The sequence below is a fragment of the Carassius auratus genome, chromosome 15 (assembly GCF_003368295.1).
Source record: "Carassius auratus strain Wakin chromosome 15, ASM336829v1, whole genome shotgun sequence".
Lineage (NCBI taxonomy): Eukaryota > Metazoa > Chordata > Actinopteri > Cypriniformes > Cyprinidae > Carassius > Carassius auratus.
In genome coordinates, this window is record NC_039257.1 from 14,254,374 (window position 1) to 14,270,327 (window position 15,954).

The window sequence follows — 15,954 nt, forward strand, 5'->3', positions numbered from 1 at the left end:
ATTACGCAAACAAGACATGAGACTTCAGCATGAATGACTTGACTCTGTTCTCTAAAGTAATAACCTATGTAGATACACAACATAATGTCTGTAATCAACACAATACAACTTTTTTCCTTCCATAGATCAGAATTCACAATGTGGCTCTAAATACGTAGCCCTTCCTATATATTACAAGCAACTGAACCAAGTATGTCAAAGGTCAGTCAGTTTGGTCTGTCAAAGTTCACTACAAAGTTCAAGCCTATATTGCAATCGCTACGAAATCAGATATACGACAAAGATTGTCAATTGAAATGCTTCTAAACTGAAGCTCTCTTTAAATACAGCACACAAATCAGCATTTAAGACATTGCCGTGTTCGCTGTATTTGCCTTGTAATCTAAGAAAGAGGAACCTTGTTAGAATAGGTGTAACTGATAAAGTTCTACATGTCGACAGCACTTGCAAAAGCCCTTCAAGAATGCAAGTTTCAGGAGAAAGAACTGCAGCAGCTTCAGGTAAATGGTTTTCTGAATGTGTTCTGAATGTCCATATAACAGTAGACCTCCACTAAATAATGCATTTCTGTGTCCAGGAGACCCATCGGCTGTATCTGCAGAAGTTAGAGGAAGTCTCCAAACTTCAGAAGAGCTTTGCTGCCTCCATTGCTCGACAGAAGAAGAATTTAAAGGAGAATCAAAAGGCTCTGATTAAGTAAAAAAAAATAGTTTTTTTGTCTTTTTTGTCGTGCTGAAACTTTTGTTGAATATGATTGTTGCCTGTCACTGTGCAATTTTGTGTTTAGGTTTAATAAAGGACTGACAGAAGAGGAGAAGAATGAGGTTGAGGAAGCCAAAGATCACATCCAAAATATGCCGAGCCTAATCTTTCAAATGGAAGCATTTCTTCCTAAGAAAAATGGGTACTGAAAGATTGTTCAAATGAAAGGTTGTTTCGTCTAAGCTTTTTATCAGAAGCTGCATATTATTTGTTATTTTTGCTTATCTTTTCAAGGATTTATCTCAGTCTTGTTCTCGGGAGTATAAATGTCAACCTTCCAAGCAAAGAAGCCAAGTAAGCACCAAAAAAAAAAAAAAAAAAAGAGGGAGAGATATTTAAAATATACTTAAATACTGAATATCAATAGATTTGTAACTTTTTTTTATTTTTTTTTAGACGAAATTAAGGCTTAATTCTTAATTCATTTTCTTGCACCATTTGCATTTGGCAAATAGGTTTTGTGTTTACAATTTAATACATGTATAATTCAAAAATTATATTTATTTAAACAAAGAATTACAACAAAATAGAATAAAAACTCATTCAGATTTAAACTTTAAATAAATACAAGCATTCATTTCTTTCAGCTTTTGTAGAATACAATCTTGAATGTGTCATCTTATACCTGTAAACTTTTCATTGTAGAGCTGAATACAAGGATGAGTATGAAAGGTTCAAGCTGTATGTGACCGTGACTTTTTTCCTGCTGACCTTCGCTTGTCGCTTCTTCATCAGCTACAGGTAAGACTGAGATCACGGGTCTGACTGACACACTTTCCCTCGCATCACATTTCATCCTGTCTTTGTTGTGTGTCTGTAGAGTTGTGGATGCCCTTCTTAACTTCCTGTTGGTTTGGTACTATTGCACACTGACGATTCGTGAAAGTATCCTCATCAGCAATGGATCCAGGTCAGAAACTGTCAGATGAAACTATCTAAGAGACTTTCAGGTTTGAAGATGTGACGTTGCTGCTGTCACACAAGAAATGTTTGATCAGTAATGGGTTTAATAAGCTTTCGCAAGGCCCTTCTCTTTTTGGCTTGTACCTTTGAATTAGATTTATTTTATTTTTTTTAGGATTAAAGGCTGGTGGGTTTTCCACCACTACATTTCCACCTTTCTGTCTGGAGTCATGCTAACCTGGTGAGTCATTTCAAACTATTTACTTAAATTGTCATTAACTGTCATTCACATGCTGTTTTTTTTAATGTGGTGTACTTTTGAATGAAACTGAATTGTAAATTGTAAAGTGTGTATCAATTGGATAATGCAAAGTGGCTTTCCCATAGCTTCCAGTAGCCCATACAACCAAAGTGATATCAGTGGAAAAAGACAGATATTGCAAGTTATTACATCTTTATTAAATATTAGAAAGACAAATATAGTTCTTAACTAAACTATAACCAAACCTAAAACTATTTAAAATAATGAATATAATAAAAAAAATCATTTAAAAATAATAAAAAACAATATTAGATAAAATAGCAACAAACTAAAATAAATAATTATAAAATAAAATAATATGTTATATAAATTATATGTTTTTAAGTTGAAATACTGAATAATAAAATGAAAATCAAAGCTATATATTAAAATATATAAAAAATATATTTATCAAAAATATATCAAAATATATTAAAAAACAAAAACTTCTAAAATTGACAAAAGCGCATAATGAACTTAAATTAAAATTACCCAATTCAGTAAAATAATTAGAGATGTTCCGATACCCTTTTTCTCTTCCCGATACCGATTCCGATACCTGGGCTCAGGGTATCGGCCGATACCGAGTACTGATCCGATACCTGGGTGTATATCTGTATATACAGCTGTATATACTACTAGCCCTGTGTAAATTGCTAGAATTTTTTATGGTGTGCTTCAGACAGATCTCTCAATAAAACATGAACAAATACATGGTGAACTACTGTATTTATTACAGTATTTTTATTATCTAACATGAATTTGACAGTATTATTTATTTTCTTATGCAAAAAAGAACTTCAAATGCAGCCAAAAATCTAACACCGCAAACTAAAAAAGGTATTTAAGTTTTACAATATAACTGTATAAAAAAACTGCAACAAATAAGTCTAGGAATATAAAAAAAGATCTATTAATCAGATGATCTCTTTACAACAAAACAAGTAAAAAACAAGCAACCATCTAGGCATAATTATTATTATTATAGAGATGTATTATTATTACTGTAGGCTACAACAGTAGCTTTATATATTGTCAATTTACTCATGTAAACCAAACATTTATTTTAATGGGCTGCCATGAAGATCTTTGAGTGTCTGTGTTTATGATATGACAGTATTCTCAAATGAAACGGTAAATTCTCATGAAGTGACGGTTTATGCGTTCGTGTCCTCATGACACACAGCAGAGACTACAAAACAGCGAGCTCTCGCGCATCTGTGCCAGTCACCCACAGAGATGTAGATTTTGCGGGAGTAATATTTAAATAGTATTTTGCAGTTTAATATTCACAGACACTAGTATATATTCGGCTACTGTCTGGAGCCCTGCGTTTTGACTTACACGGAAGCGACTGAACGCAGTTGCCGGTACTGAATATACTCGAGAGTCTGTAACTACCGGTACTACAAAGACATACTGCTAACCACTGATCTATAATATAGTAGCGGCTTCACTGTCTTTTGGCAGTTTAGAATGTGATGAGTGATCCAGTCATATATAGATAAGGGCTGCTAACGCGTTTTCATTTCTTCTTCGCTGCTCTAAACAGGGGTTGCTTGTGGCAACACAGCACGACTTCCTGTGTTTTCAATGCATTTTGAGCAGCGAAGAAGAACCGTGCAGCGGTTAGGCAAAGCTTGCGGTCATAACTAGGTCTTTTTTAAGAAAATGGTATCGGATCGGTATATGGGTTCATGTACTCGCCGATGCCGATGCCAGAATTTGTTGTGGTATCGGAGATATTTCCGATACTAGTATCGGAATCGGAACAACTCTAAAAATAATAGTATAAAAATAATACTAAAATAACTTTAATCTTGGAATATTGTTAACATGTAAATTATTTAGGAGTGCAGGAATGTGCATTTTAAATTTTAAACAGGCACATTTTTATGGTGATTTTAAATGTATCAGCACAAGTTATTAAAACATTGCTCCTCGAAATTAAATAAACATTTACATTTAGTTAACAGTAAATACGTTTAATTTAGTTAAAATTATCTTGACGCACTAAACAACTAAACCTAATACTGAAATAAAAATAAAAACACAAAATAAAATAATAAAACACAATGCTAAAATAACTCTGATCAGCATTAAAACAATACATCTGTTTTGTATCAGTGAATGACGGCTATTATTGGTTTTCCCTCAAACAACAATTCTGTTGTATATGTAGGCCAGATGGTGAAACATACCAGTCTTTCAGGAACCAATTTCTGGCCTATTGTTTGTATCAAAGTAAGTTACAAACTCTTCATGGAGACACCACTTTGTAAAACATCTCTGGGATAAATACCAACACTGCAATATTGAGTGAATCTGAAGGCAAACGTGTCACCTTCTCTCGCAGGCTTTGTGCAGTATCTTCAGTACTACTATCAAAGTGGGTGTCTCTACAGGCTAAAAGCACTGGGTGAAAGACATAACTTGGATTTGACTGTTGGTAAGGATTTCTGGGTTACAGTAGCCTATAAAGAAAACCTGATGGTGGAAAGCTTTTTATCAAATAGCTTTTTGTTTACACAGAGGGCTTTCAGTCGTGGATGTGGCGGGGACTGACATTTCTTCTTCCCTTTCTCTTCCTGGGCCATGTAAGCGTCTGTCTATCCTATAGAATATAGATATTCAAAGCATAATTTAATATATAAAGAATAAAGGTTTGAAAATGGAACAGTATATGAATTGCCTGATATAAAGTTATAATTTACTGTATATCTTGGTCAATGGTCCACAGTTCTGGCAGCTATGGAACAGTATTTCTCTCTTCAGAATGGCACAGATGCCTGAAAGTAAAGAATGGCAGGTCAGTGTTGTTCTGTTGAATTTTCCACAACATCAGAATGAAAAATAAAGCAGCACTTTGTAACTTGAGTGCCAAAAGTTACATAGTGCTAGCTAAAGATGATGAATAAATCAAGACAGTGATCTTGAAGTTGCAATAACCTTCTGACCTCTTTTTTATTTTTTATTTTAAATTTTAAATAATTATTAATTTTTTTTTTTTTTTTTTGCAGGTGTCCATGTGTGGCTTCTGCTTTCTGGTTCTGTTTGCGGGAAACTTTTTCACTACACTTGCAGTCGTCCGTCACAAGCGTAACCAGCAAAAGACCAAGAGTCTGTGATTTTTAAGAGCTTTCATGAAGAAATGTCAAAGCAATCAAAAGACATATTTGTACAAAACATGCAGATTTATGTTAATAGAGTCTTGCACAATAATCCATCTTTAATTGTGTTATTATCTTTCAAATAAACATGCAGAATGCATTTTGTTATTATAAAGTGGGATGTTGAACAATCTGTAATACATTTTTTTGTAGAAGTGGATTTTTTATTTTTTAAACCTGAATAAACTATAAAAATGAAAAGTGTTATTTGTTTTGTGAAATAAATTTAGTAATATTTTTATATATTAAAATATTAGCCAAACACTATTTCATAATAATAATGTTACTTATGTAGTTTTCCTTCATATTGTTTATGAGATGATTTCAATAAATTATACACGTATTAGTTATTCGAGCAGTGAAGGCTCACGTGAGATGACCTCATTTTCCCAGCATTCCTGTCATAACAATATGGCGGCGTCCTTCGACATGGAGCTGTAAAGTTAGCCAGTTATTTATATCCGACGTATGAAGTTAGATGTTTGTCTGGCTATTGCTATAGATTTATAAAAGTGCCGTCTTGTCTGATAGACCACAGAAGATGTTATTTTTAGCGCTGGTATCGTGTTTGCTGTATTGTACAGTCGGCGCTGAGAAGTCAGGTTGGTTTATATTGCAATGCATGGCTGACAAGCAGCATGAAAACGAGTTAAAATAAACTGCTAATCAGATTATAAATCAACATTACGGCGGTGCTTTAAATGCACAGGCACTCATTTTTGCACGGTACTCTCAATATTCTGGATCGTATGAGTTTTGCGGATAGGCCGTGTTTCAAAATCTAGTGAGCTTCCTACTTAGACAACATTGTTAGACATCCCAGGCGCCTTGCCAGTTTCATTGTTTTTAAACGCTGCTAAAATAGTAAACATGACTAGAAAGGCAGTTCACTAAGTTTTGAAACATTGTCTCATCAAAAACCTTGTCGCTTATTTGTTTACATATTTCCCGACAAATCAGTGTGCAAAAATATATATTCCCGTGCGTTCACAGATGCTTTGCACGATGTTTGGGACTTCACTGAGAGCTGCCTGCTGACTGTGTGGCAAAACAGGTTATGTGTGTACACTACTGCTGCTGTTCTCATAGGAGTCTGGTTTACTGTGAACATGCTTCTCAAAAAGGTAATAAAGTGTGTTTACTCTTAAAGCCTCTCTGCTACTTGGTTGTTTTTTCCCTCTTGGTTGCTAATAAATACGGATTAATAGATTGTATTTTTCCTTTATAGAAAAAAATGGTCGACCCTATAAGTCCCCGGCTTGATAAATCTGTGAAAAATCAGAAACTTTCACCTGAAACAGAAAAAGTAATTCATGTTTCTGGGGTTAAAGTGTTCTATGGATCACAGACAGGAACTGCGAAGGTCTGTATACACTAATTGTCAAAAGTTTAGATTAATAAGGGATTTTTAGAAATGCATTTCTTGTGCCCACCAATTCTGCCTTTACTTGATTAAAAATACAGTAAAAATTGTTGTAGTGTGAAATATTTTTACAATTTAAAATAACAGGTATTATCTAATTCAGTATACTTTTAGAAGTAATTTTTCCTGTGATATAAAATGCTGAATTTTCAGCATCATTACGCCGATATTATTAAAAATTGATGGTTTGATGCTCAAGCAATATTTATTATCATCAATGTTGAAAGCAGCCATGCAGCTTAATATCTTTTTGTGAAAAACCATAATATGCTGCCATTCACAAGATTTTTATTTATTCATTTATTTAGTAAGGATGCATTAAATTAATAATGTTATAATGTTAAGAGATTTATATTTCAAATAAAAGCTTTTCTTTGAAACCTTTTATGCATTTTATAATCCTGATTTTTTTTTTTTTACATTTAAAAAAGTTAAACCAAATGTTACTCATAAAAATTTTAGCTCTAAGTATTGACTGCCTGTGTAATTGTTCTAATTGTTTATTTATCTAATGTAAAGAATTATATGCAACTGATTTGTGAAGTGTTTGTAAACTGCTATTTTAACTCTGCCTAGGGTTTTGCAGAAGAGCTCGCTGGAGACGTCAGTGCTCAGGGGATCCAGTGTGAGGTTATAGATATGAAAGACTACGACCCGGAGGATAGACTGGCTGAGGAGGTGAGCGTGGCATGTGCTTCTCTGGCCCCATACAGGCCGATCGATTTCATTTTTTTTGTTGCAGTAGCCTGTATTCGAGGAATTCGAAATAGATTGTTTAAACTTCAGGGTATGCATAAGTATTTCACTTTCAGCTTTTAAAGGTACCATATTGTCTAAACTGAAATTTCATGGCTTTTTTCCCGATAACTGAGGTCTAGGGGGCTATTTAACTAAGTTTCAAAAGAGTCAGTGCACAGTGGAATGCTCAAAGCCTGCATAAAGTAGCTGTGATTTTTCACAAACCATTGTGATTTCCATAAAAAGTTGATCTCAGAACCACACAGTCTCTTCCTTCAGTCCCCACCCGAGCACCGTCCCACTCCCTTCTGTCAAACCCCCAGACAACATCACGTCCGTGCCATTACTGAGCATTGAGCAACAACAGCACTGAAACATGTCCAAAAGGTTAACTTTATCTACGAAACCAGGTCGGCCGACCTGTAACTTTATACCCTCTCTTAAAGGATGGACAATCTGACAGGATTGTTTCTATGAGGTGGATCACATTGTCTTTGCAAAGGAAAGACAAACTCATTGTGTCTGTCTAGTCATGATAATATGTATATACATTTCAATTTCAGCAGGTAACTATTTTTACAACTACATTATTGTTCCAGCCACAATAAATCACAGTATATACAATTGCAAATGATTATATATAAATCGTCAGTTTGTTGTTTTACACACATGCACACTGACATTATTTCATGCCTGACATAGTCGTGAGATGCAAATCTGTAGACTCGTCCATAACAACAAAAGACAGTACTTTGTTGAACCTTTTCTAATTAGTGTGCGCTGCAAACGCTAACATTTTTGGCTAATGTTTCTGTCAATGTTTTTTTTGTCTGGCAGTGGCATCAGATATGCAGTCAAATTTCTAATTTGAGGCTGTATTACGCTGCTTCTGAGACAAGATGATATTTTAAGCACTAGCCGAATTCCCTTTTGTTTGCTGCTTCCAGCTAGCGCTGAGACGTCGGCTGACCCTAGTTGCCTGTGGTTGGCCTGGCCATGCGTCACTCAGAAAACAACAGGCCAATCAGAAGAGAGGCTCATGAATATTAATTTGACTGGCTAAAATCGACTTGTTCGTAGCAGACCTCCTGTGAAAGGAGCTGTAAAAATATATTGGTAATTATACTGCAAATATTTATTCTTAAGAACATCAAAACCTAAAATAAAACTCCAGAAAGGTGCACAATATATGACCTTTAAGAATATCACAGGAATTACTATGAGCTTCATATCGTTCAGTGATCACTTACCACAGTAATATTTACAGCGGCTATAGATCCTGTGGTTGGCAGTTGAGCACAATACGTCTCCCTGAGCAGGATGTAAAATTATTTATCAGCCTTTTATTTTACCAGAGCTTAAATATTAAAACTCCAATTAAAACTTCAATGTACACCTGTAATGTTTTCTTTCATTTTTATAAAAGCTGCTTAAATATCTTAATTTAACTAAGGCCTAGACCTGGCTTAAGATAAGCCCTAGTCCTGGTTTAAGATAAACCCTGTCTGTGAAACCGGGTCCAAGAGTATTAAGAGCAAATTAACATAATAATGAAAATAAAAAAAATCTTAAATGACTTCTATAGTACTAGTAAAGGCAGAACGCAAAACTACATAAACACCAAAAGTGGAAAAAATGCTTTGAATGAATATTGTTTTGATAGAATTTTAATTTGTCTGTTCTAACAATTCTCAATCAGAGCAAAGCTGAGACAAATCTATCTGTCACAGCACAGTCTAAAAGACTAGTTTTGTTCCTCTTAGTGCTTATACAGTGTTGTAAGCAGCACTATTATTCAGTATCATTAATATACAATTGTAGTTTTTTTTTTACAATGTTTGAATTAGATTGTCTCTCTTTAACCCTCTGGAGTTTAAGGGTATTTTTGGGGCCTGGAGAAGTTTTGTCATGCCCTGATATTTGTGCTTTTTTCAGTTTCTTATAAATATCTAAATGGGTAAAGTCTAATATCACTGTAATCAGCACAAACTGGGCTATAATAATATGTGAAACGAATGCATGTACATGATTGTATTTTTGAGAATTTTTTTTTTATACATGGTTAGTGAAAAACTAAAAATGTTAAATCACTTGAATAAGGCCATAAAACACATACAGAACATTGGTGTTATGTATGTGTTAACATTAACAGTGTTGTAAGCAGCACTATTATTCAGTATCATTAATATACAATTGTAGTTTTTTTTAATAATGTTGGAATTAGGTTGTCTCCCTTTAATGTATAAATGTTTAGTATTTCTCTATAGTTTTTAATTTGTATATACTAGGTTTATTTATTTTTTTGCAAAAAAAGTTTACTTTTTAAGAATTTATTTTATGTATTTCTTTCATCTTAATTTTTTTTTGTTTTGTTTATAGTTAACAATAACAATGCTTTTTTATAAATTCTATAGCATGGTTTATTCATGATGTTTGCTCTTTTATAAATATTAATAACAGTTTGGTTTTTAGGTTTTTACCCAAAAATCTTTTTTCTTTTTTTAATGACAAAAATCCAGACATTTGACACATTTAGTGCTCTTAGTAAAGAGCTGCTTCCATGAGTACCATGTTAAATATTTCTTAATGCTCACATATAATTTGTTCTCTAGTGCACAAGCAAGATGCTCTGTGTGTTCCTGGTGGCCACATACACAGACGGGCAGCCAACTGAGAGCGCCGAATGGTTCTGTAAATGGCTTGAGGAGGCCTCCACGGACTTCCGGTATGGGAAAACCTTCCTGAAGGGAATGAGATATGCCGTCTTTGGGCTGGGGAACTCCGTTTATGTCGGCCATTACAACACTGTGAGACACGCCTTCATTTTTCCCTCCATTTTTGATGGGACTGTGTTGAATCTTACACAAAATATATTCTCTGTATCCAGGTCAGTAAGAACATTGATAAGTGGCTGTGGATGCTGAGCGCTGCCCGGATCATGACCAGAGGAGAAGGCGATTGTAATGTTGTGAAGAGCCGACACGGCAGCGTGCAGGCCGACTTCCAGGCCTGGAAAACGAAGTTCTTGAACCGGCTGCAGGCCCTGGCCAAGGGTGAGAAGAAAGCCTGCTCTGGCAAGTGCAAGAGCAGCAGCTGCAAGAATAAGAAGAAACATAAGGAGGAGGCAGAGGACGGCCAGTCGCACGCTGAGAAGAACAGCTCTGAGGCAAGCCGGCCCTCCTCTGTGATGTCATGAACACATGTAGTCATGGTAACAGCTCTCGCTCTGCACCCCCCGAGAGCAGATTGTTCCTCTGCAGTCTGTGCTGCACTTGTGGAAATGGGATCTGAACAGCGGGGGGTGACATTACTGACTTCGGAGGAAATGTTCTTCTCTTAGATGTCCCTCTCATATCCTTTACTCAAACACGTATAGGGAACATCGTTCCAATGAAGTTAAGCTCCTTTGAGTGGTTTAGATAATAACGTTTAATAATTTATTATACACGGATGTAGTCACAAAAGATTTGAACAATATACTGTGCAGTAGTCAACATATGAAGTGGATCAAAAATATCGTTCTAAGACAAGAACGCATTTTGGTTAACTTTGATGAAATGTTTTGATCAACTTCAAATGTCGATTAGTATATTTTTACATCCTGGATAATTTAATTTAGCATCTATATACAGTAAGCCATCATAAGCTTCATTTATCTGTGCCAGAACCATATTTTCGACGGTTAAAGTGCTCTGTTTCTCTTGGGGTCTGACTTTGCAACCAGCACCTGTTTTGTGGAAAAGGGAGACTAGTCGACTAGGATAAATTATATGCTGCTAGTAGACACTTGGAAAAACTAGCCGTTTACATTATTATTATTTACATGTTGCATATTTATTTTACGCTTTATATTTTTATTTGAGGAGAATTTGGAGAATCTTTATTTAAGGGTTTAAGACTTTAAATAACCGTCATGTTAATGTTCGATTTTAAAAATAATAGATAATTTCAATATCTGCAGTGAAAAAACGAAATCATTTAGTTTTCAGTCAATTCAATAGAGAGAAAGAACTGACTCAAAAGAATCATCAAATCACAAATTATTGGCATCTCTGGTTTAGTTGGAAAAAATATGGGACATGCATAATTTCCATCTGAATGGAAAACATTCCTCTGGATATTTCTCCACATAGAGGTTTTCATGGGTTGGGGTATAATGTAGATGTGCCCCTCAAAGCTTACAGCTGTGTCTGGATTTCAGGAGGAGCTGATGGAGTCCAGCAGTGATGCAGAGTCCTCCGCTGAGGAAGAGAAGGCTCACGGCTCCGTCATCGACATGGAGGACCTCGGGAATGTGATGAATCGTATGAAGAAAGCCAAGGTGAAAGCAAAAGCATGCAGCTCCACTGTGTTAACTTACAGTTTGTGCTCTTTCAGAACCAATTTAGTGGGGATTTAAATGGATAGGTATTTACCTCACACTCTAAACCTGTATACTGTTTTTCTTTTCTTCTTCTGTGGAACACAAAGTAGGAACTTTGAAGAATATTTTGGCATCTCTTTTCCATAAAATAACAATTAAAGCGATAGTTCAGCCAAAAATGTAAATTCTGGCATTGTTTACTTACCTTCATGCTGTTCCAATCCAAACCCATATGAGTTTCCTTCTGCTGACTACAAAAGAAGAACCATTGCCTCCCATAGTACGGAAGAAGTAATATGGAAGTCAGTGGGTACCGCCAACTGCTGTTATTTACTTTCTTCATATCATCATCGTCTGTGCTTAGCAGAAGAAAGAAACTTGTGTCGCTAAATGATGACAGAATAAAAATTTACTAAAATCCCTTTAGTGTCAACACAGTATTTTTGAATCTAGACATAAGCTTTGGCAAAGGTAAAGATCATAAGGGAAAACATTTTAAAACGACAGAGCACTCAAAAAGCCAAGTTGTCATCATTTATTCCCCCAGTATAGTTCCAAACCCATAAGTCTTAAAGTCTTATAGGTTTGAAATAACATGAGTGTGAGTAAATAATGACATAATTTTTTATTTTTGGTTAAACTGTCCCTTTAAATCTGATCTTTTCCTTGCACAAAGCTATCGTTTGACTTCAGAGGACTGTAGCATATGCACGGTATGGGTCATTTTGCTATTTTAGAGCATGGTGTGATCTCTGAGCTGTCGTTGTGTGGCATGAAAACAGCAGAAATGGTTTAGTACTGACACGAGGGTGAGTAAATAATGACAGAGTTGGGCGAACTATTCCTTTAAAGGGACAGAGTGCTGGAGACACACCGGCAGTGGCTCCATTGAAGGAGACTGAGTGGCAGATGGTTTGCTACAGCAGACAGCATCTCCAGCAGGCGCTGGGAGGACTTACGTAACCGTGAACTGTGATCACTGACGCCCACTCTACAGGCCTGTGCGCAGGAGTGATTCATGAGACAGAAGCACAGACAAATCTCCCCATACATGCGCACACGCACTCTCTCACATCCTATTTGCATCAGAGAGAATACCAGCCCCCTTTAATCCAGTAAGGGCCCTTTATGGATGCCTTCAAGATTCGATGCATGTTTAAACCGCTTCAGAAGATGTCTTTAGAAATGTGGACTGCAGCTCAAGCAATCGGTTGATTGTGTTGTTCCCGCTACGCAGATCAAATGATATCCTATAAGCTATGAATGTGTGTCAGCTGGCAGATAATAACAGGAGATTTGGGGGTTTTGAAAAAACATGATGGATTTAATAGCATTATTGATTTATTTACAAGGGCTGGCAGTTTGATGCATTAAAGGTGCAGTAAGAGATCTTGGAAACTTTAGCCTGATGGCACTGAAAGCAAACGTCCCTCCCTCCCTAACAATCACAGTCCAGTATTTTGATTGGAAGTACATTTCTTGGTCCTGCATCTTCCACAGAATAGATCAGAAGCAGTGAGGTTACAGATGATTGCAGGGATCTTGAGATCCCTTTTAGAAAGATGTTACTTTGAACTTTTGATGCATTAGTTCATCTGAGCACTCAAAGCGGTCTCGGGCCAAAATAACATGCATATGTGAACATACCCCAAATGATCAAACGAACTGTAGCTTTCATCATACAATATATGGTTCATTTGTCCCCTTTTAAGTCCACTTATGGCATTGTGAATGCCATTAAGGGTGCTTTCAGCTCCTCTAGTTCGATTCATTTGTTCCGAACCAAGGGCAAACAATTATACATTGTAGCATTTTTCAGCTTTTTTGGTTCCTTTTCATACCACACTGATTTCTTTGGTCCGTACCAGTTGAAACGAACCAAAATGCAGTCACATGACAACATCTACATCACTCATTGGCCATGACGTATTTCCTAAATTGCTTTTCGATTGGTCAGAATGTACTTGCGGGAAAATTCCAACATAAGATGAAAAGCCAGCAAACAACACAGAGACAACACCACTATGGAGAGACGACTGTGCGGGCTGGTTTTGTCCCTGGCCATAATTTATTACATTGCTTGTGTACACCACAATATGCAAAAAATAGATTTCTATAGTGAAGCATGGATGCGGCTTGAAAAAAACTTAATGCATTGCAAACGGCAAGTAGAATTCGCTCGTAACTTCAAGCAGAGGCGTGCATTAATTCTTAACTCTGACATGGTCATCTGACCAAATTTCTATGAGGCTCAGCACCTCCTCACTACTCCAAGTTTGTCCACGAGCTGCCATGCTAAAGTGCAAACTGTCAACAAACACTTTCTCATCCCATAATGCACAGAGCAGCTGACTACGGCAGCTGGTTTAGTCCAAAAATTATCAGTACTTTTTGCATTTGGGTCTGTTCGAGGTCGGTTCACATTCTCACCACAAACGAACCGCTCCAGAGTTCGTTTGAAAGCGTATCGAGACCACCTCTTCAAGCAGGTCTCGGTACGCTTGTCTAAAAGTCACTTGTAGCTGGTTCCCTTTCTAGTTCCCTTTCTAGTTCACTCTAACCGAACTGGGTTTAGTTAATAAAGTGTGTTATGTGAAAACTCATTTAAAAACACTAAGCATGAATCAACAAGATGGGATAAAGTGGTCAAACATCAGCTCCATCTTGATGAATTTAGATGTAGGAAAGTGGCTAATCTAAATATTTTTATTTAAACATTTAATCGCTTTTCTCAGCAAATATTGAGTTAAATTATTAAGGGTAGTGTAATTGATTTGATGAAACTCTTTACTTTTAATTGATTGGCAAAATATTTACCCTAATATTTACATTTAAAGACAACATTTAATCAAAATCGTACAAATTCATTGTCGTTTCAAAAAAATATTTCTTAAAAAACCAAGAACTGTATTAATTGTAATATTTATTTTCTCCCCTATTGACATAACCATGTCTCAGTGGCCAGGCTAAAATTATAACTAGAAATATTATAGTTAAACATCTCAGATTCAGTAAAATAAGGATGGATAAATTGTCCATCCTCCATACATTTACTCGAACCATCATGTTTCAGAAATTTAAATGTGTCCTGAATTTCATGCCTTTTATGAATGTGCAGCCATTAACGTCATCAAACAGATTCAAAGAATATCCAGAGAGGTTGCTTGAACACTTACCCCATCTGCCATTGGTCAGCCGATAGTCCCGCCCCAAACTCACACCATTGGTTGAGCCAGTGTTGTGGTTTCAGCTGGTTGTGATTTCTAAACAAACAAAAAATTTTTTAAATGCCAGTGTGCCACTTATATTTATTTCAGCACAATTAGCTGTAGACTTCTAATGTATGCTCAAGTCGCTTCTCAACGCCCAACCGAAATGACAAACATGTAAGAAACATTTATGTTGATTTAGCTAAACTTGTTCGTCTGGCTCTGAATTTGTTTCATTGATGTCACGAGCAAGGAGGAAAACACCATCACTATATTCTATATTGACGTTACGTCTCTCAGTCACTCACATCTTCAGTTGCTCTTCTCTGTTCGATTTTGCTGAGTGAATACATTTTTAAAAAGTTTATTTATAATTTCTCAGCATGTTATTTATTTACATGTATTATTTAGACATTATTAAATGCATGCATAATTAATATTCTTAGTGGAGTATAATAATTGATTAATCACACTGGGATAATGACAACTGTTGTAAAATGAAGAATGTCAAGTTTGTGTAGATCTGGGTCTTGGGTATGTAGAATTACTCCGCTTTGGCTCCAGATGGCATCAGAGACATATTGTATCTTGGCTTTACTGATGCAGACCTGGCCTTGTATTACTGTATTATCTGCACTGCTTTAGTTGTGATTTATAAATGGATGTGGATTTCTTATTTTTGAACTCAATAATGATTCATAGCCCTATGTGTTTCTGACGTTAAAGATAATGAGTGTAATTTAAAATAATTGGTCCTATCTCAGCTTGATGTGCAGATACAATGCATCATATGTTCTTTTGATACATGTGTGGTCTGTGGCAGTTTCTGCATTGTTGGAGTGTCCCTACGTTTTTTACATTGTCTTGACCGTTGGTGTGAGTTTGGAAAAGATTTTTTATACTAATGGCGAAAACATTTTTGAAAGGATCCTTTTTTTGCAGTTTCATATGGTGCCACTGGTGGTGTAAAATGTGCACACTGCTCCATTAAAGGAAAATGACACCATCTTTCCATATTTCACTATGTTTTTTCCTCAACTTAGATGAGTTGATACGTACAGGAGTGATGATATTGCTGCGTCTAA

At 35.9% G+C, this 15,954-nt stretch overlaps 2 protein-coding genes across 3 annotated transcripts in view; both read left to right on the forward strand.

The window, feature by feature from the left end:
• The first annotated feature begins 431 nt into the window (after positions 1-431).
• tmem120ab (transmembrane protein 120Ab) lies at positions 432-5,340 on the forward strand. Its single transcript, XM_026282607.1, has 12 exons — positions 432-500; positions 578-696; positions 788-904; positions 997-1,056; positions 1,408-1,503; positions 1,583-1,672; positions 1,841-1,906; positions 4,149-4,210; positions 4,323-4,415; positions 4,499-4,563; positions 4,707-4,775; positions 4,987-5,340. The coding sequence occupies exons 1-12, from the start codon at positions 432-434 to the stop codon at positions 5,092-5,094; spliced, it is 1,014 nt and encodes a 337-aa protein (XP_026138392.1). The 3' UTR covers positions 5,095-5,340.
• Positions 5,341-5,514: 174 nt separating this feature from the next.
• The window catches only part of tyw1 (tRNA-yW synthesizing protein 1 homolog (S. cerevisiae)), a 55,789-nt gene continuing 45,349 nt past the window's right edge, over positions 5,515-15,954 (forward strand). For both annotated transcript variants that reach the window (XM_026282606.1, XM_026282605.1), the window contains exons 1-7: positions 5,515-5,738; positions 6,130-6,260; positions 6,365-6,499; positions 7,136-7,237; positions 9,910-10,104; positions 10,185-10,463; positions 11,499-11,618. In XM_026282606.1, coding sequence (XP_026138391.1) covers positions 5,678-5,738; positions 6,130-6,260; positions 6,365-6,499; positions 7,136-7,237; positions 9,910-10,104; positions 10,185-10,463; positions 11,499-11,618 — 1,023 coding nt within the window. In that variant the 5' untranslated portion in view covers positions 5,515-5,677. The remainder of the gene's footprint in view (positions 5,739-6,129; positions 6,261-6,364; positions 6,500-7,135; positions 7,238-9,909; positions 10,105-10,184; positions 10,464-11,498; positions 11,619-15,954) is intronic.